Consider the following 21,018-nt stretch of genomic DNA (forward strand, 5'->3'; position numbering starts at 1 on the left):
AAGTCAGATAATTACAAGAGTTGACAGGATATAGAGAAATCAGACCCCTCACAGACTGCCAATGGGAATATAAAACAACTCCATCAGTTTGGAAAATAGCCTGGGAGGTCCTCAAACAATGAAACACAGAGTTATTATCAATTTCACTAAGTATATACCACAGTAAATGAAAATGTATCCACACAAAAACATGTAAATGATATTCATAGCAACATTATGTATAATAATTAAAAAACTAAGATGGTCACCAACTAATGGACAAACAAAATGTTCTACATCTATAAAACAGGGTATTACTTATCAATAAAAAGTACCAAGTATTGATACATGGTACAATATGAACCTGAAAGCATTAGGCTAAGTGAAAAATTCCAGTCACAAAAGTTTATATATGTATGATTCAGGTTTTTTTTTTTTAAAGATTTTTTATTTATACAAGCACTGGGCATAGTCAGAAGCGCGGGAGGGTGAGAGAATTCACCAGAGCCAGAGCGGGGAGCAGAGCAGGCAGAAGGCCCGAGGTACACTGCTGAGGGGAGCAGCGGGCGGCAGGAGAGGTCTGTGCGCCATGTGGGACCCTCCTCCAGTGGCCAGGGAGCAGCCGGGGATCGAACCGGCGCTGCAGAGGCTGCGGGCAGCTTCGCAACCCAACGCTCAACCGCTGCGCCACCAGGGAGGCCCTGTATGATTCAGTTTTATGAAATATCCAGAACATGCAAATCTAGAGGGACAGAGTAGAACAGTGACTAGTAATAGCCAGAGGAAGAATATTAGGAAGAATGGAAAGAGAGTTTTAATAGGTACAGGACTGCCTGTGGGGTGATGAAAATGTTCTAAAATCCAAAGTAGTAATTATTATATAACTCTACTAATATACTAAAAAGGATTGATTTGTATATTCTAAATGGGTGACTTATACACTATGTGAATTATAGCTCCATAAAGCTATTATCTTAAAAAAGTTAACTATGGAATATATGCAAAAGAAAATGTATGGCAACAATGGCACAATAGTAGGGAAGGGAGAAATAGCAATGTTCTGTTGTAAAGTTCTTAATTTCTACTTTATTGATGTATAAGTGATATATTTAAAGTATACATCATGATGATTTGATACATAAATACATTGAAAAAGGATTCTCCCATTCAGTTAATTAATGCATCTATCACCTCACACACACACACACACAAACACCCACACACACATACATATACATATAATTTTTTGTTAGTGAGAAGATTTAAGTTCTAGTCTCAGCAAATTTTTTTAAGATTTATTTATTTATGCATACAAGAGCTGGGGTACAGGCCAGAGATGTGGGGGGTGAGAGGATTCACTAGAGACAGAGTGGGGAGCAGAACAGGCAGACTGACTGAAATACACTGCTGAGGGGAGCAGTGGGAGAGACAGGAGAGGTCTGCCAAGCCATGTGGGTTTCTCCCTGGCTGGTGGGGGTTTGAACTCATGCTGCAGAGGCTGCAGATTGCTTCACAGTGTGGTGCTTAACCCCTTGCACCACCAGGAAGGGCCTCAGAAAATTTAAAGCATACAACAAGATTATCACCAATAGTCACTAAGTTTTACAATAGATCTTCAGAGTTTATTCATTTCATAAATAAAAATTTGTGCCCTTTACCAACCTCTCCCTATTACCACGACCCACTAGATGCTGGCAACCACTTCTACTTCTGGTTCTGAGTTACACTTTAAAAAAAAAAAAAACTTGACATATAAGTAATACTATGCACTACTTGTCTTTTCCTGCTTGGTTTAGTTCACTGAGCATAATGCCATTCATAGTGTTGCAAATGATGTGATTTCCTTCTTTCTCTTGGCTGCATAGTATTCAATGGGGTATTGTTTGTGTATGTGTTTGTGTGTGTGTGTACTACTTATTCTGTATTCATTCATCTATTGATGGATACTAAAGTTGTCTGTGTAACTTTTCAGTTGTGAATAAAGCTACAATGAACATGACCCATTGCAGAAAATTTAGATACCCCCCCCCAAATCATGTCCTCATTTCCTATGGATATATTCCTGTAAATGGGATTGCTAGGTCACATGGGAGTTCCATTTTTAATTTTTTGTTAAACCTCCCTACTGTTTTCCTAGTGGCAACAATTTGTGAACCCAGTAACTGTGCACAGGGTTCCTTTCTCCCCACAACCTTGCCAGAACTTGTTATCTCTTGGCTTTTTGATGAAAATTATTGTAGCAGGTGTGCAGTAATAGCTTATTATGGGTTTGATTTGCATTTTCCTGAAGACTATTTATGTTGAGCACTTTTTCAGGTATCTGTTAGTCATTTGCCTGTCTTCTTTGGAAAAAAATCTACTCAGTTCCTCTGCCTATGTTTTAATCATTGTCAGGGATTTTTTCCCCTATTGGGTTGTATGTGTTTTTTATGTATTTTTAATATTAACTCCTTTTCAGATATAAGAGTTGCAAATATTTTCTCCTATTCTATAGGCTGTCTTTTCATTTTATCGATGGTTTTTTTCATTGTGGGGGAATTTTAGTTTTGATGCAGGTCCACTTGTTTAATTTTGCTTTTATTGTAGCTACTATAAGGTTATTATACCATATGTGAAGTGATATAATATTGTTTGAAGGTAGGCTGAATTCAAATAAAGGTGTAATCTACAGGGGCCTCCCTGGTGGCGCAGGTGGTTGAAAACAGCGCTGTGAAACTGTCCACAGCCTCTGCAGTGCAGGTTCAATCCCCGCCAGCCATGGAGAAACCCACATGGTGCAGCAGACCTCTCCTGTCTCGCCCTCTGCTCCCCTCAGCAGTGTATTTTGGTCGTCTGCCTGTTCTGCTTCCCATTCTGTCTCTGCTGAATCCTCTCACCCTCCCGCATGCCTATACCCGGTTCTTGTATGAATAAAAAAAATAAAAAGAGCAAGGATGGTTCTTTAAAAAAAAAAAAAAAGATGTAATCTACAACCCCAAAGTCAATCAGTTAAATAACAAAACAATGAATTTGTTCCAGATATCAGTTGCTTTAGGTTACCTTCCATTTGTATACATTGAATTATAAGGTATTTTAAATTTTTAGGAACCTTTCAACTCTGTGCCTACCCAAAAGCCAAAGAGTTTCTGTCTACTGATATTTTTATTATAAATGAAGCTTAACAGTGTTATCCCTACAATATGGAAAGACTTTTCAAACACAAATCAACCATCAAGGATTTGTAAAGTAACCAAATCTTAAATCAGTTTTGCTGATATACAAAATCTCTTTCCTTTTTAAGCATCTGAGCAAAAATATGCACATTTATCATTAAATACTCAATTCACCCTAAGCAGAAAAATGAAAAACATCTTTACTTTCTTAAGTGCCTATTAACACTAAGTATTTAAATTTGCAAAATACCCAAAGACATTTCATTCATAAAGGTTAAATATATATGAAGCACCTGTAATCTTTGGATCTAACATAATTTTATCTGTTTATTAAGCAAAAGTAATTATAGCCTAATTTTTTAAATTATACATAAGTTCTTTAGGTAAATATTTTATTAGAGAAAATATGCCAATTCCTCAACTAAAAAACTTTTGATTTTACTATAGCATATAGGATAATAAATACAGTGAGGGTGAAAAAAGGTTATTTACAAAATGAAAATACTCCAGATTTTAATAAGGAAATTCTTTTCCAAAACATTTTTTAATCTATTTACTTATTTTTTTCTTACACTGTTTGCTTTCTTTTCTCAAGTGTAGTCCCCATATAATTTCCACCACCAATTCACCGTGCACCATCACCATAGTCCCTTGTGCTCTTCCTGCCTTCATTTTGATCCCTTTCCCTCCCCGGCAGAATGTCTCTGATTTACAGTTGTCTGTTTATTTTTGTTTTGTTTTGTTGTGGTTTTTTGTTGTTATTCTTTTTTTCTTGATTCCCTATATTCCTCTTATAAGTGAAACCATCTGGTATTTTTCTTTTTACTTTTGACTTATTTCACTGGGCATAATCCCTTCAAGTCCCAGCCATGTTGCTGAGAACGGCATTAGTTTATCTCAAAAACATTTTTGGAGACAACTAATTGTTACACCACGGTAAGAAAAGTTTTACCACATAATGTATTATAATATAATATATAAAGCATACATGAACATACCGTGTCTTGCTTTGGAATTTGGACTAAAACAGAAAGGAGTTGCTCTGTATCAAGAAATCTTGATATAACTGAAACAAAAATTTGAGCATTTTAATTTTGTGTAACAGTTTAAAATATGAGCTACATAAACATTATCCTCAACAAACAAAATATAGTAGTTCTACCTGCAAATATTACTTGTTTTAATTGTCTTTGTTTATCTTACATGTACTAGGAATAAACTAACACATCCCAATGGTCTCAATTTTGATTATTCGTCATCTTTATCCAAAATTTGACACTGCAGAAGGGAAAAATGAATATACTCAACAACATTGGAAATGCAGAACGTGCGATTTTATATACTTCCTGTATTTTGAAGAAATTATATTAATTAAAAAGTATCTGAGGGCCTCCCCGGTGGCGCAGTGGTTGAGCGCTGGGTTGCAAAGCTGCCCGCGGCCTCTGCGGCGCCAGTTCGATCCCCAGCTGCTCCCCAGCCACTGGAGGAGGGTCTCACATGGCGCGCAGACCTCTCCTGCCGCCCGCTGCTCCCCTCAGCAGTGTACTTCGGTCCTTCTGCCTGCTCTGCTCCCTGCTCTGGCTCTGGTGAATTCTCTTACCCTCCCGTGCTTCTGATTATACCCAGTGCATGTATAAACAAAAACAAACAAACAAATAAATAAATAAAACAAAAGCATGCGTCTATTAAAAAAAAAAAAAGAAAAAAAAAAGTATCTGGGGGCCTCCCTGGTGGCACAAGGGGCTAAGGTCAACACTATGAAGCAATCCACAGCTACTGTAGCATGAGTTCGATCCCTGGCCAGCCAGGGAGCTACCCACATGGTGCAGCAGACCTCTCCTGTCTCACCCAATGCTCCCCTTGGCAGTGTATTCCAGTCACTCCACCTGTTCTGCTTCCCACTCTCTCTGGTGAATCCTCTCACCCCCTGCACCTCTGGTCTGTAACAGTTCTTGTATGCATAAATAAATAAATAAATCTTTAAAAAAAAACAAACCTTTAAAAAAAAAAGTATCTGGTATTAGGCCTCTCTAGTGGCCAAGGGTTTAAGTCTCAGTGCTATCACCAATGTGGCTGAGTTCCATGCCCAGCCAGAGAGCTAACCCACATATGGCACAGCAGACTTTTCCTGTCGTGCCCACTGCTCCCCTCAGCAGTGTATTTCAGTAAATCTGCCTGTTCTGTTCCCCACTCTGTCTCTGGTGAACCCTCTCACCCTCCATATCTCTAGCCTACACCCTAGTTCTTCTACATACACACAAAAAAAAAGTATTTGGAACTGGACTGAGAAAAACCTGGTCAGATTGTAAATGCTGTCAAGATTTCCATGTACCACTTACACTCAGATTACCAGAACACCAAGTGGGGTAGTGGAGTTGGGGACTGCAGATATGGAAGATAGAGCAAGTTGTTAGAAAACTGGGATTGATGTGGGAAGTATAAACTGTCCTGCCAACATGCCATTGAACTAACACACAAATACTTTGGGAAATTCTCTTATTTCATGGTACAGGTTGAATTGTATTCCCCCAAAAGATACTTTTAATAACCTAAACTCCAGGACCCGTGAATGTGATTTTATTTGGGAGCAGGATCTTTGCAGACGTAATCAAGTTAAGATAAAGTCATAAGGGTTAATCATCCTTCAATGACCACTGTTCTTATTAACAAGACAATGTATTTTGTTTTCTTAACTTGATTAATTAAATAAAATTGATTAAATGTATTTTATTTAATTAAAATGAGACAATATTCATTTACCTGACTGAAGTCCAAAAAAGAGTTCCTCATCTTGAAGTAATTCGTGAACACAATCTAATCTCATGTGAATGGTTTCAATATCAACAAGAGGTTCCAATATATTAGAGCGAAGTCTTCTACTACCTCCAGGAGTCTTAGTATAATTTAGAACACCAAAGAGAGTATGATTACTCCTTGAAAACACAAAATAGCAAAATTTCATTGAGCATACAAAGGAAAAGCCAAGAAAATTACAATCTAATTTTCTAAATTAAGCTATAATCTAGAGTAGTGAGTCTCAAACGTAAACAAGTACATACAAATCACATGGAGATTCTGATTCTGAAGGTCTGGGATGAAGTCTAAAAATCCACATTTCAAATAAGTTAACAAATATTCTGTCAAATCAATAAACCATGCTCTTAAAAAGGACTGACAGTATCTTCTTGTTAGTGACTTTTTTCATAGAAAAAATGAATATAAAATGTTGAAGTCTGTGGCATTTCATCAATAATACCAAGATAATAATATATCCTTAAGGGGTGAAAGAACTTTTATAGTGATAAAATGAGTATTTAATATTTAATACAATCGATTTGTTCAATGTAAGAAGTTAAAGGATTCTTAGTAAAAGAGAAAGGAAGAAAATAATTTCAGAAACAGAAATTCAAAAAACAAACAAACAAAAAAAAAAACCAAAAAAAAGGAATGTATGGAGAATGATCAGGAAAACTGCTTTAGTTAGATTAAGAAACACCTGTCTTGGGGAGAGAGGGGAAAAAGGGTGGGGAAAGGAAACATTTGTCTGTGTATTTGGAAATTAAGAAGGCAACCATGAAATCATAATGATGGTATGGGAATGATAACAAGGATGACATCGAGAATAACTAACATATTTTGAACATTTAGCATGTACCAGGCATTGTTCAAAGCACTTTGCATATATTAACTTACTTCTAACAACCATGGTATGAGGTTGGTGATATTATTAATATTAACCACATTTTACAAGGGAAGGAACTAAAACACAAAGAAATTAAGTAACTTGCCCATGGTTTCAAAAGAAGTAGCAGGGGGCCTCCCTGGTGGCCTAGGGGTTAAGTCTCAGCACTACCTTGCTATCATAGCTGATACCTGAGTTCCATCCCTGGCCAGGGAGCTAACCCACATATGGCACAACAGACCTCTCTTGTCTCCCCTGCCACTACCCTGACTAGTGTATTTCAGTAGATTTGCCTGTTCTTATTCCCAGTCTTTCTCTGGTGAATCCTCTCACCTCCCACACCTCTGGCCTGCACCCCAGCTCTTCTATGCATAAAAAAAAATATGTAGATAAATAAAAAGTAGCAGAATAACAATTTAAGTCCACAAAGTTTGTCTACTCAGAAACAGAAAAAACATCAAGGCTGGTGAAGCTTTTTGCCACGTAAGGGTAAAAATTAAGAGAGATTAAAGAAGCTGATAGAAGCAAGGACATAAAAGTGCATGTAGTCCATTGCAGAGTCTGGATTCCATTCTAACTGTAATGGGAGCCAATGGAAAATTTTAAGCAGGAGTGTTCCAAGATCTGATTTCTGGTTTAAAGGGACCACACTCTAGTCAGTAGCTTGAAAAGAGACTAATATCTAGGATAGCAAAACAGCAGAGGAATAAATTAGGGGGCACTATAGTAGACCAGTCTAAAATGATACAGATATGGATTAGGGTTTGAATGAACAATTCCAAAGTTGATCCCTCCAGAAACAGCAATTTTCCCTTCACTAACAAGCAATTCTCAGAATACCAGCTACGTATCCTAGAGTTTTACTCAATTCTGACATTTTCTACCCCAAATTAGTGTCAAATTCCACACATGAAGGAATTAGTCCCAAAAAACTATCCCTCCTTCTCCCTCTCCCACCACCTCCCCCCACACACACTCTCTTCAGATATCTACCACAAGCCCAGGTTATTACCTGTGGTTCTAATCAATCAATCACAGCTTAGAAGTGCCCAAGCTCCTCCTTGGAACTCACACACCAGTCTCAAGCCCAGGTTATACTTGCACTTCTGACGCATAGGGTATAAACCAGAGGTTCCCAAAAATAACCCCACTATGTTCAATTAATTTGCTAAAGAACTCAAAGAAACATTTCATTTACTATATTACAGGTATTACAAAAGTATATAGCTCAGCAAGATGGAAGAGACACATAGGGCGTGGTATGGGGAAAAGATGCAAAGCATCTATGCTTTCTCAAAGGCACTCTCCTCAAATGCCCACATGTTCACCAACCCAGAAGCTCTCAGAAGTCTGTTCTTTCATTTTTATGCACATTTCATTACATAAGCACAACTGATTAAATCATTGCCCATTTGTGACTGAACTATATCTTCACCTGCTCTCCCCTCCCTGGAGTGAGGGAGGCAGAGTCATAATACTGAAAGTTCCAACCTTCTAATCACATGATTTGGTTCCATGGTAAATAGTCCCCACCCTTAGTGCTTTCCAAGAGTCACTTTGTTAACATCATTGCAGATACTTCTCCAAAGAAGGCATATAGATGGCCACAAAGCACATGAAAAAATGCTTCATCATCACTTATCATCAGGGAAGTGCAAATCAAAACTGTAATACCACCTCAAAACCGTAAGAATGACCCATATCAAAAAGACCAAAATTACAGGTACTGACAAGGGTGAGAGGAAAAAGGAATCCTTGCTGTTGGTGAGAATGTAGATTAGTCCAGCCTCTAAGGAAAACAGGATGAAGATTTTGCAATATTAAAAATGGATCTGCCATATAATCCAGCAATCCCACTCCTATGTATTACCCAATGAATACAAATACACTAATTTAAAGAGATACATTTACTCCTATGTTCACTGCAGCACTATTTACAATAGCCAAGTTGTAGAAATAACACATGTATATAAAAAACATATTTGTTCAATATTTGTTTATCAAACAATTTAAAGAAATAAAAAGATATTCACAAAAAATACATAATATACTATTATGTTTTGCAAAAAAAAATTGGTTGCTCTTACCTACAATCTTGATTATTAATTAGTAATTCAAGGTTTTGGGCTGTTGATGAATCTATCATGGCTGTCTGTTCACTACCTTGGAAACAGATCTTCAGGGATTTTGGTGCATAAACTGAATTTTGAATAAATTCAACATACTTCACTAAAGCTGCAACAGCTGCAAGGCAGTAATATCTGCAAGGTGAACAATTTTTTTAGAATAAAAAAATTATTGTTAAAAAGGAAATAGTCACTTCACCTAAATAATAAAGAGATTATAAATATGTGCTTAAATTCAAAGGAAAGAAGCACACAAAGCACTCCGTATTTTTGAAAACTGGCTATATAACCTCTAATCAATTGGGAAATTGATTAAAAATAGACAACTTTCTGCAGTCTAATACTAAATCCCAATAAATCACATATTATGGAGACAACATTCAATGATAATTTGTGTCTATTTTTTTTTTTTTTTTTTATAGAGGCATGCTTTATTTATTTGTTTGCTGGTTTGTTTGTTTTGTTTATACATGCACTGGGTACAGTCAGAAGCGCGGGAGGGTGAGAGAATTCACCAGAGCCAGAGCGGGGAGCAGAGCAGGCAGAAGGACCGAAGTACACTGCTGAGGGGAGCAGCGGGCGGCAGGAGAAGTCTGCACGCCATGTGGGACCCTCCTCCGGTGGCCGGGGAGCAGCCGGGGATCGAACCGGCGCCGCAGAGGCCGCGGGCAGCTTCGCAACCCAGCGCTCAACCGCTGCGCCACCGGGGAGGCCCATTTGTGTCTATTTTTAATATGCCTTTCTAAGTACTCAGATAATACTGAAAGAAAGCCTGAAAGTTGTTTTTTTTTTTTTTTTTTTTAATTTTCTTATATCATTGTTCATTTCTGTACAATATTTGATTTCTCTTGGAGACTGAGGGCTTTAAAGATAGTTAGGAGGAAAGTATGTTTTGACCTTGGTGAAGGTAAACATGATCAAATAAGTAAACCAGTGGTCCAAGTTGTTTAAAGAAAGTATCTATTTAGCATGTTCTTTAGAACTATCCTTTCCAAAAATATCATTTCCTGTCTTACCCTGAATCCTTTAAAAGTAAAGGTAAAAGGACCTCCTTGGTGGCGCAAGGGGTTAAAGCACCGCACTATGAAGCAATCCACAGCCTCTACAATACGAGTTCTATCCCTGGCCGGCCAGGGAGCAACCCACATGGTGCAGTAGACCTCTCCTGTCTCGCCCGCTGCTCCCCTCAGGAGTGTATTTCAGTCAATCCGCCTGTTCTGTTCCCCATTCTGTCTTTGGTGAGTCCTCTCGCTCCCTGCATCTCTGGCCTGTACCCCAGCTCTTGTATGCATAAATAAATAAATCTTTAAAAAAAAAAAAAAGTAAAGGTAAAAAGTAATGGCAATACAGCTTTACCTGTGTTTCACCTGTGCCCTCACTTTCTCACTTTCTAGTTTACTGAAGCTATTTGAGCTTTTCCTTTCAAAGTAAAGTGAGCAGCAACCATTAGGACAATAGATTATGACTAAATTGAAGAAATTCTATATATATTGCATAAGTAAGATTTGCCTTGTGAAAAAATTTTAGCTATTTTACTGTTTCAATAATTACTGTGTCTATTATAAATCAGGCATTTTCCAAAAGCGATACAACAGAAAACAAAATAATCAAAATATCTTGCCCGAATGGAACTCACACAAGAGATTTATTACTTTCCTTAAGTCATAACTTACTTGGACTGAACCTCCATTAGGACAGTGCTGAATTCAGTTATGCATAACTGTTCAATATACTCTAATCCTTTTGTTTCATTAAAGTATTTCCTTTGGATAGTAGTGAAATTAACATTCTGAAAGAAATTTTAATTTCAAAATAAATTTTAAATTTCATGTATTACCCAAATTTCTTTCTTAAATATACATTACTAAATGGGTAGGTGGCTTAAGTATTACATAAAGTTTATGTTTTAATATTCCCCAAAATTAAAAAAAAGATTTTCTTGTTATTTACTGAAAGATTATTTGTCTTGCTAAGTTAGTTATAGTAGTCTATAGTTCTAATCAGGCCATACATGAAATTTAAATGAATGTTAGGTATAATAATAAAAATAAACACGAGGATTTCTGCCTTCTGGTAATTTTAGTTCACAGCAACATCATCACATAAGTTTTACATTCAGCCTTACATACTCTAATAATTTGTACATTAGTTGAAAATGAAAACACCAATTTCAGTTATTAAATCCATGAAATGCTATCTACGTGATGTGAATTTCATTTATTTAGAATAAAGGAAATAACAGAACTTTTAAAAAGAGACAGGGGAAAAGCATGCAGTACAGAGTAAAACATTTACCTATTTTGAAAGGGTATGTAATAGATAAGGAGAGTGATGAGTAATGATGAATTATGAGTTGTAAGTCAAAAAAAAATCATGAGTCAGAAGGGATTTTTCATGTGCCAAGATTGTCTTAACGATATCATTATAATAACCCTATGCAGTAAGTCTTACTAACTCCAATTTTCCTGCAAATAAAATTCTGAAAAGTGAAGTAACTTTTCCAATATCATAGAAGTTAATATATGTGGCCTGGCTGAGATTTGACTTTAGACTTCTTTAACTACAAAATCTATGATCCCGCCAACTCATAATGCTTTTAACTTAATGAAGGTCTCTTTATGATAAGTGTGGCAATAATGATAATGTCGATTTTTCCCTCTGCTACTAATACTTTTATCCTAAGTATGTAAATGTAATTTGTTGCCTTAATGTAACCTAACCAATGAATACATTTCTCATTATCCTATGTAAAATATCAGTTCTCTCGGAATTATACCTATTATTATAGTATTTCACTAGTGGGGAAAAAAACCCTGAAACCCAACAAGATTAAGTAACCTAACTTGCACAAGGTCACTTAGAATCAGGATTTGAATCTCTATTGTAAAACTGCCTTAAATCTCAAGTGTAGTAAATACACGTTGTTTTGCTTTGCTGCATTTATCCATGCCACACTGTATGTGGTTCTGGTAGGAATGTCAATTATAGTACTCTGCTACCAGCAATGTCAGCAAATGACCTGATATTAATCAATCATAGCTCCTCTACCCTAGAAACAGTGATTAGTATAACAAGTGGAAACATGAACAAGCAGGAACAGTTAGGATCCTTCCCTCAAATTCATATTTGGATACTAGAAAAAAACCTTATCTTTGAGTTGACTAAGCTGGGATGACATCAGTCCACAGGCAACAGCAATCATCTTTAAAACCTCATAGAGGTAATCTATCTACAGCATGAAAAAAAAAAATTAGTGAAGGGAATGCGAGTAGGAATAGGGTCTATCTAACTACTTGGCTTTGAAGTTACACAGCCTCCAAAATGTTCCTTTTTATTTAAGCTAGTTTAATTTCTCTTATTTGTAATCAAAAAATTTAGAATGTCTAATCAGACCAAAATAACAAAAGTTGTAGAGGTATATGTAAATAGGGGTGATGAAAAGAATTTTGAATTAATTCATCTAATAGAGATATTGCACAATTTCTGGCAATGAGTCAGGCAGTTGAGCTACAAAGGACATCTAAGAGCACCAAACAGATCTCCCATGAATACAAATGCTGAATATAATAAAAACAATAAAGAACTCATTAGACCCTCAATCTTAGCTTGGCTCCAAATGTGTGAAAGATAAGTCTATAAACATAACAAAATATAGTATATTCTAAAAATAATTTGCACTCCTTGGGAATTAATCCAACAGCATGACTGCCTATTTGGTTTGGAATCACAATCCTTACTCCACAAATCAGGGAGATTTGTTAGAGGAAAGGGATAAACTACATGGTAGAAAGGTCCTTACTGAGAAGGGTATTGGTTGTATTAGGTTTCAGAGGACTTATCTGCCACATTCCAATTGAAAGAGACTATAGTAGTGGGGTAACTACAAGGGAACTGAAAGAATTCTGTAATAAAGTTCAAATTCTCTAAAAGAAAAAGTACTTACTAAAGGTTTTTATCCCCCTAGAAGAACAAGAACTTCAGTTGCAACTAGGTTCACAACACAGCTAGTTTCCAGGGAGCTATACCTAAGGAAATCTGTAATTTCTCTAAGGATCTTCCTATTGTATAATGATAAGTCTCCTCATTACCTAAAACATTTTTCCTTTTGTTTAAAATAGACCAAAGGTACCAAATTAAATAAGTGGGTTCTTTGTCATTTTTATTGTATATGTTAACAGTCCCTTAGATTAAGACTTGTATTTAGTGAGTATTTTAGGGTGCTGAATTCTCAAACTATTATTCTTTATAATAATGTTACAAAGTGAGTCTTTCAATAAAGATCTTGAATATTACTATTAAGAATAAAAATTACTTACCTTGAAATTTTCTGTGATCATTGTGAACAACTTGGTTGAATTCCCCACAACACATGCAGTATTTGACATTATTATTTCCAAAGGTGATAAAATTTTGAGTTTAGTAATAACCTAAAATTGTTTGAATAATTTCTTAAATATAAGCTTAAGATTCTCTGAAACAAAGTTTCATATTTCTATGAGAGATAACTTAAAATTAATTCATATGTATACAAAATTCAACTATCCCAATTAAATATTTTAATTAAAAATAATTCTAATAACTATATATTAAAGTATATCATAAAATTATCATAAACATAGGCTATGTTTTTCTCATAAGTTTGCAGTAATTCTAAGCATAAGAATTAATTTGTATTATCAAATATGTCTTTCTAAAATAAGAAAGAATTTAAAATAAATTCTTCTGGTCAACATTTTATCCATCTTCAGAAAGAACATAAACACATTCCTAACATAACTATGGCGCTATAATTAGTATGGTCACACTGATATAGCTCAGTAATTGAAAAGTAAAGAAATACAGATGGGAAAAATCTGCTTTATGACTAAATGCACAACATAAGATACATTTCTTAGAACTATAAAGACATTTATTCTTAATCAATATGCCTATATGCAGTGTCTTTTCAATCTTTTTTTTTCCTATTTTTTTTTTTGAATTACATAAAGAATGTGATATACGGGGGCCTCCCTGGTGGCACAAGGGGTTAAGCACTCACTGCACTATGAAGAAACCCACAGCCTCTGCAGCACGAGTTTGATCCCCGGTCAGCTAGGAAGAGACCCACATGGCAAAACAGACCTCGCCTGTCTCGCCCGCTGCTGCCCTCAGCAGTTTATTTCAGTCATTCTGCCTGTTCTGTTCCCCACTCTGTCTCTGATGAGTTCTCTCACCCCCCACATCCCTGGACTGTACCCCAGCTCTTATATGCATAAATAAATAAATCTTTAAAAAAAAATGTGATGTACAGGCCTCCCTTGTGGTGTAGGAGTTAAGTCTCATCACTATCACCAATATGGCTTAAGTTTGATCCCCAGCCAAGGAGCTAACCACATATGGCACAGCAGACCTTTTCTGTCTCGCCCCCTGCTCCCCTCGGCAGTATACTTCAGTAGATGTGCCTATTCTGTTCCCCACTCTGTCTCTGGTGAATCCTCTCACCCCCCACACCTATAGCCTACACCCCAGTTCTTCTATGCAAAAAAAAAAAAAAATCAAAGGACCCAGAGACAAACTTATTATGCAGTACTAATATTATTTAGGGTAACTATGCCAAAAATTTATTGAGAAAAAGAAAACTTACATGCTAGGGACTACAGAGGGGAATTAGATAAATAATTGGAAAACCATCAAACTAAAAAGCTGCTGCACAGCAAAAGAAGCCATAAATAAAATGAAAAGACACCCTACCGAATGGGAGAAAATATTCGTACACCTTATTTCTGACAAAGGACTGATATCAAACATATACAAAGAACTCATAAAATTCCACAAATGAAATAACCCAATCAAAAAATTGGGGCCTCCCCGGTGGCGCAGCGGTTGAGCGCTGGGTTGCGAAGCTGCCCGCGGCCTCTGCGGCGCCGGTTCGATCCCCGGCTGCTCCCGGCCACCGGAGGAGGGTCCCACATGGTGCGCAGACCTCTCCTGCCGCCCGCTGCTCCCCTCAGCAGTGTACTTCGGTCCTTCTGCCTGTTCTGTTCCCCACTCTGGCTCTGGTGAATTCTCTCACCCTCTCGCGCTTCTGACTGTACCCAGTGCATGTATAAACCAAACAAACAAACAAATAATAAATAAATAAATAAATAAATAAGACATGCCTCTAGAAAATTAAAAAAAAATAAAAAAATAAAAAAATAAAAAAAAATGGACAGAAAAACTAAACAGATACTTTTTCTACGAAGACATACAAATGGAAAACAGGCACATGAAAAAATGTTCACCATCATTTATAATTAGGGAAATGCAAATCAAGACCACATTGAGACAACATCTCACATCTAAGAGAATGACCCATATCAAAAAGAACAGAAACAACAAGTGCTGGTGAAGATGTGGAGAAAAAGGAACGCTCCTACACTGCTGGTGGGAATGCAAACTGGTCTAGCTTTTATGGAAAGTAGTGTGGAGGTGTCTCAAAACATCAAAAATGGAACACCCATCCACCCAGTACTTCCACTCCTAGGTCTCCACCCAAAAAATTCAAAATCACTAATTCAAAAAGCAATTTGCACTCCCATGTTTATTGCAGCACTATTTACTACAGCTAAATTATGGAAACAACCTAATTGCCCCAAAACAAATGAGTGAATCAAGATACAGTATAAATATAAAATAGACTATTACTCAGCAATCAAAAAGGATAAATTCATGCTATTTGCAGCATTATGGATGAAGCTGGAAGAGATAATAAGTCAGAAGGAGAAAGATAAATACCATACGGTATCACTAAATACGGAATATAAAGTAACTAAACTAAGAGTCAGATAAAGACAAGCTTAAAAACTAACCTTTGACAGCTGACTGAATTGAAGCACCAAGATGTGGAGAGGATGTGAAAGGGGTAAGAACAAAGAGGGAGGGAAGCACAATAGACCATGGTGATGGTCTTTGGGTTAGTTTGGTGGTGAGAGCACTATGGTAGTCTATCACTATACCTGATGAGGGTATCTAAAATTTACCTCAATTAAAAATAAATTAGTTAATTTAAAAAATTAAGGAATAAGAAAAATACACCATATATTATAGAATACTGTATTAAATATTAGTAATTGGGCCAAATAAACTTTAGAATATAGAAATTAGAAGTAGACTCTTCTACCTGATAAATCACACAAATTCCCATGAAAACAGGCCAGTGGCCCAAACTGACAAGTTATAGGAATGAAGGTAAGAGACTAAATTATGACAGCTAAGAAACCAGTTTCCCTTAACAATGAAAAATAACATTCAAATACAATTCAGAAGACCCTCTGAAGTTAGCATTATCACAGGTATTATTTTGTTAATGAGTCTAAGAATCATTAATTTAGGGCATCCCTGATGGGGCAGCGGGTTAAGCGCAGCACTGTAAAGCTGTCCACAGCCTCTGCAGCACCGGTTTGATTCCCGGCCAGCCAGGGAGAAACCCAGATGGCGCGGCAGACCTCTCCTGTGTCGCCCACTGCTCCCCTCAGCAGTGTCTTCGGTCTGTCTGCCTGTTCTACTCCCCGCTCTGTTCTTGGTGAATCCTCTCACCCTCCCGCGCCTCTGGCCTGTACCCCAGTTCTTATATAAATAAATAAATCTTTTTTAAAAAAAGAATCATTAAAGATATTAATTCTCAAAACTAATAGTATAATAATTTGGAATGTTCAAGTAATAGTGTAAAGCACATTATTTTTAGGACAAAATACACTGAAAATGTAAAATCAGATGTAACACAATTTCATTTTAATTTAGAATAACCTATGCTGATGCAAACATGGGTAACTTTATTCTACCAAAAAGTAAATTAATTAGGAAAGCACGGACTTGAAAATCAACATAATGCCTACTGGATTAACCATTTTCTAGGATTAGAAATACATACCTTTGCATATGTTGTGTTGTCTGCAAACTGAGATAATATAATTTGTGGACTTTTTAAATCAATACTTGCCATTCCTATTTCACCTCTGGCAAGTCCTCTTCCTTCTACAACAGCTACAATAACTGATGGAGAGTGTGCAGAAACTGCAGATGAGGATGTAGCTATTAAAAAAAAATTTTTAGAAAAAAAGTATGAATATTAATAATTTTAGTTCATTTTATATAACTGCACAGAATCAAACATAGAACACAGTTATAATATCAAGGAAATATTTTTCTCATCAAAAATAACTTCAAAAATGGATAAAAGACTTGGATATAATACTTCAAGCCATAAAATACATTGAAGAAAACATAGGCACCACATTCTATGACATAAGCTCTAGCAATCTTTGCAGATTTATCCCCAGCAGCAAAGAAAACAAAAAAGAATATGAACAATTGTGACTACACCAAACTAAAAAGCTTCTGCAGAGAGAGAGAGACCATAACCAAAACAAAGAGACACCATACTGAATGGGAGAAAATATCTGTACACCATTCATCTAACAAAGGACTTATATTAAAGATCTACAAAAAGTTTGTACAACTCAACAAAAAGAAAACAAATAACCTAATAAAAAAAGTGCACAGAAGAGCTAAATAGGCACTTCTCCAAAGAAGATAAACAAATGGCTGACATATGAAATGTTCATCATCATTTAACATCAGGGAAAAACAAATCAAAACCACAATGAGATACCACCTCATACCAGTAAATGACCTATGTTAAAAAAGACCAGAGTTCTCCCTGGCAAGGGGTTAAGCACTGCACTATGAAGCAATCCATAGCCTCTGCAGCATGAGTTCAATCCCCGGCCGGCCAGGGAGCAACAAACATGACGAGGCAGACCTCTCCTGTCTCACCTACTGTTCCCTCAGCAGTGTATTTCAGTCAGTCTGCCTGTTCTGTCCCCCACTCTGTCTCTGGTGAATCCTCTCACCCCCCGCATCTCTGGCCTGTACCCCAGCTCTTATATGCATGAATAAATAAATCTTTGAAAAAAAATGACCAGAAACAGCAGGTGCCAATGAGGGTATGGAGAAAAAGAACCCTCTTACACTGTTGATGGGAATGTACACTGGTCTAGCCCCTATGGAAAACTGTGTGGAGGCTCCTTAAAAGACTGAAAATGGCTCTGCCATTTGACCCCAGCAGCAAATCTACTCTTAGGCATATACCCAAAGAACACAAAAACACTAATTCAGAAGGAAACCTGCAGTCCTATATTTACTGCACCATTATTTACAATAGCCAAGATATGGAAATAACCTAAATGTCCAAGAACAGATTGGTGGAATGGTTTACTTGCCACTCAGCGATCAAAAAAGATAAATTCAAGCCATTTGCAGCAACATGGATAGAGCTGAAAGGGATTATGCTAACTGAAATATCCAGAAAAATAAAGATAAATACTGGATGGTGTCACTTATATATGGAATACAGAGAAAGAATCAGACAAACACTACAAGCTGATCACAGATCTGAGGCATCAGAGGGAAAGGGGAAAGGGGAAAGGGTTGGGAGCGGGTGGGGAGAGCACAATGGACTACGATGGAGGATGATGGTGTTCTGGTAGTAGGAGAACTATGGTGACCGCACCTGAGGGGAGAAAAACTATACTGTCAAAATATTAACAAGGATTTAAAATAATAGTATTTCACTACGCATTTTTTAAATTTCTTTAACCTCCACAATAAAAATACAGTAACTTTTCATATCCAGATCAAACAAAAATGTTCATCAAAACTTATCTTCACATTTAGAAATAATGAATACAGTCTTTTATTTTGCATTTTATTAGAGTGATGTAATGAAAGGAAGATGGAATTTGTTGTCAGAAAATCTAGATAAGGGTAAGGTTTTCTGACCCTACCCTATCATTTAAAAGTTATACAGGGCCTCCCTCGTGGCTAAGGGGTTAAGTCTCAGAACTATCACTTAGATGGCCCACCTGCCCACCTCGAGAGTTCACAACAGCCTGAATTCGATCTCCAGCCAGGGAGCTAACCCACATGGCACAGCAGACCTCTCATCTCACCTGCTGTCCTTAGCAGTGTATTTCAGTAAATCCACCTGCTCTGCTCCACAATGTCTCTGGTGAATCCTCTCCCCACTTCCACCTCAGCCTTACACCCCAGCTTTTCTATGCAAAAGTAAATAAAATCTTTTTAAAAAAAATAAAAGCTATATAAATGTGAGTAAATTATTTCATGATAATTTAAAAACCACAAAATAAATGTAGTAACTTTTCTGCCTAAATCAAAAGCCGGTTGAAAGGCTCAAATGGGATTATAAATGAGATACCTTTTAAAAATAGAAAACATGGGCCTCCCCTGGTGGCCCAGGTAGTTGAGCACAGCGCTGTGAAGCTGTCCGCAGCCTCTGCAGGGCTGGTTTGATCCCAGCCAGCAAGGGTCCCACATGGCGCGGCAGACCTCTCCTGTTGCGCCCACTGCTCCCCTCAGCAGTGTATTTCATCAGTCTGCCTGTTCTGCTCCCTGCTCTGTCTCTGGTGAATCCTCTCACCCTCCCACAAATCTGGCCTGTATCCCGGTTCTTGTATAAATAAATAATCTTTAAAAAATAAAAATAAATAAATAAAAATATAAAACATTGTACAATTATAAAATCCAATTATGATACATTTGGATAAAGTTGGATATTTTATTAATGTGCCAAGAATGTTCTAAGCTCTTAGATTAGCTTATTTAATTTTCACAACAATTCTGTTAAAAAGACATTATAAGGAGACCAAGTCATAGACAGAACTAATAGTAAGATATTACACCCAGGCAGCCTCACTTCAGAGTTAGTATTCTTAATCACTATATATATATTACTTATTTTAAAATCTATACTTTTCAAACAATGAATATTTAAGTAAATTGTTTAACCTTTCTGAATTTGCCACTTCTGCATCTCTAAACTAAAAATACCAAGTCTTATTAACAAAGTTGTTGTAGAATTAAATGCAATAACACAGAGGTGATTTGTAAGGTATATGAATTACTTCAATACAGAGCATTATTCATGGATGAAAAAAAGTCAGACTAAAAATAACTAAAATTATATTTTCAAAGAAGCAAAATTATCTTTTATTACCTATCAATTTTTTAATCCCCTTTCCATCCCTACTTTTCCTCCCGGCCCTAGATTCTTTTCTTCCATCTAATACCTATTCTTCTATTATAATACCTAAGAAATTACTTACACATTTATGCTACCTGAGTCAGTAGTCAACTTAAGAGTTCATTTAAATATCTATTATGTCTACATGCCCCAAAGCAAAGAAAAAGTGAAGGAAAAGATAAACAGCTGGGACTGCATCAAACTACAAAGCATCTATACAGCAAAAGAGACAATAACTAAAACAAAGAGATATCCTACTGACTGGGAGAAAATTTTTGCACACAATACAACTGACTGATAAGGGACTGATCACAAGGGTCTACAAAGAGCTCACAAGACTCACTAAAAACAAAATAAACAATCAGTTAAAAAATTGGCAGCAAAGCTAAAAAGACACTTCTCCAAACAGGAAATGCAAATGACCAATAGGTATATGAAAAATGTTCAACATCACTTATAATCAAGGAAATGCAAATCAAAACCACAAAGAGATACCACCTTACACCAGTGAGAACAGCACATATGAAAGAAAAAACAGGCAACAGGGCCGGGTATGCCATAGGGGTTAAGTCTCAGAGCTATCACCCACATGGCCAGAGTAAGATCCCCAGCCAGGGAGCTAACCCACATGGCACAGCAGACCTCTCCTGTCTTACTCACTGCTCCCCTCAGCAATGTTTTTTAAGTAAATATGCCTGTTCTGCTCCCCATGCTGTCTCTGGTGAATCCTCTATCCCACCCCCCCCCATACCTCTGGCCTGTACCCCAGTTCTTCTATGCAAAACTAAATAAAATCTTTAAAAAAACAAAACAGGCAACAACAAATGTTGGCGATGATGTAGAGAAAAAGGAACTTTCCTACATTACTGGTGGGAATGCAAACTGGTTCAACCACTAAGGAAAGATATGTGTAGGTTCCGCAAACTACTAAAACTGGAGATACCATATGATCCAGCAATTCCACTCCTAGGAATCTACCCAAACAGAAAAACACTAATTCAAAATGATACCTGCACC

At 36.7% G+C, this 21,018-nt stretch overlaps 1 protein-coding gene across 4 annotated transcripts in view; it reads right to left on the reverse strand.

Annotated features, from left to right (window-relative positions):
• MSH4 (mutS homolog 4) overlaps window positions 1–21,018 on the reverse strand; it is an 82,494-nt gene that overhangs the window by 51,042 nt on the left and 10,434 nt on the right. For 3 of the 4 annotated variants that reach the window (XR_005123019.2, XM_037500029.2, XM_037500028.2), the window contains exons 3-9: window positions 16,831–16,991; window positions 13,256–13,366; window positions 12,085–12,168; window positions 10,613–10,728; window positions 8,901–9,074; window positions 5,892–6,064; window positions 4,130–4,197 (exon numbers count right to left, since the gene is read on the reverse strand). Coding sequence is in view for 3 of the 4 variants with exons in the window: in XM_037500029.2 (XP_037355926.1) it covers window positions 4,130–4,197; window positions 5,892–6,064; window positions 8,901–9,074; window positions 10,613–10,728; window positions 12,085–12,168; window positions 13,256–13,366; window positions 16,831–16,991 (887 nt within the window). In the remaining variant the exon portion in view is untranslated. The remainder of the gene's footprint in view (window positions 1–4,129; window positions 4,198–5,891; window positions 6,065–8,900; window positions 9,075–10,612; window positions 10,729–12,084; window positions 12,169–13,255; window positions 13,367–16,830; window positions 16,992–21,018) is intronic. The other variant, XM_037500030.2, reaches the window with a different exon arrangement.

Source organism: Talpa occidentalis, unplaced genomic scaffold (genome assembly GCF_014898055.3).
Source record: "Talpa occidentalis isolate TD23 unplaced genomic scaffold, MPIMG_talOcc4v2.1 talOcc4.9, whole genome shotgun sequence".
NCBI classification, from domain to species: domain Eukaryota; kingdom Metazoa; phylum Chordata; class Mammalia; order Eulipotyphla; family Talpidae; genus Talpa; species Talpa occidentalis.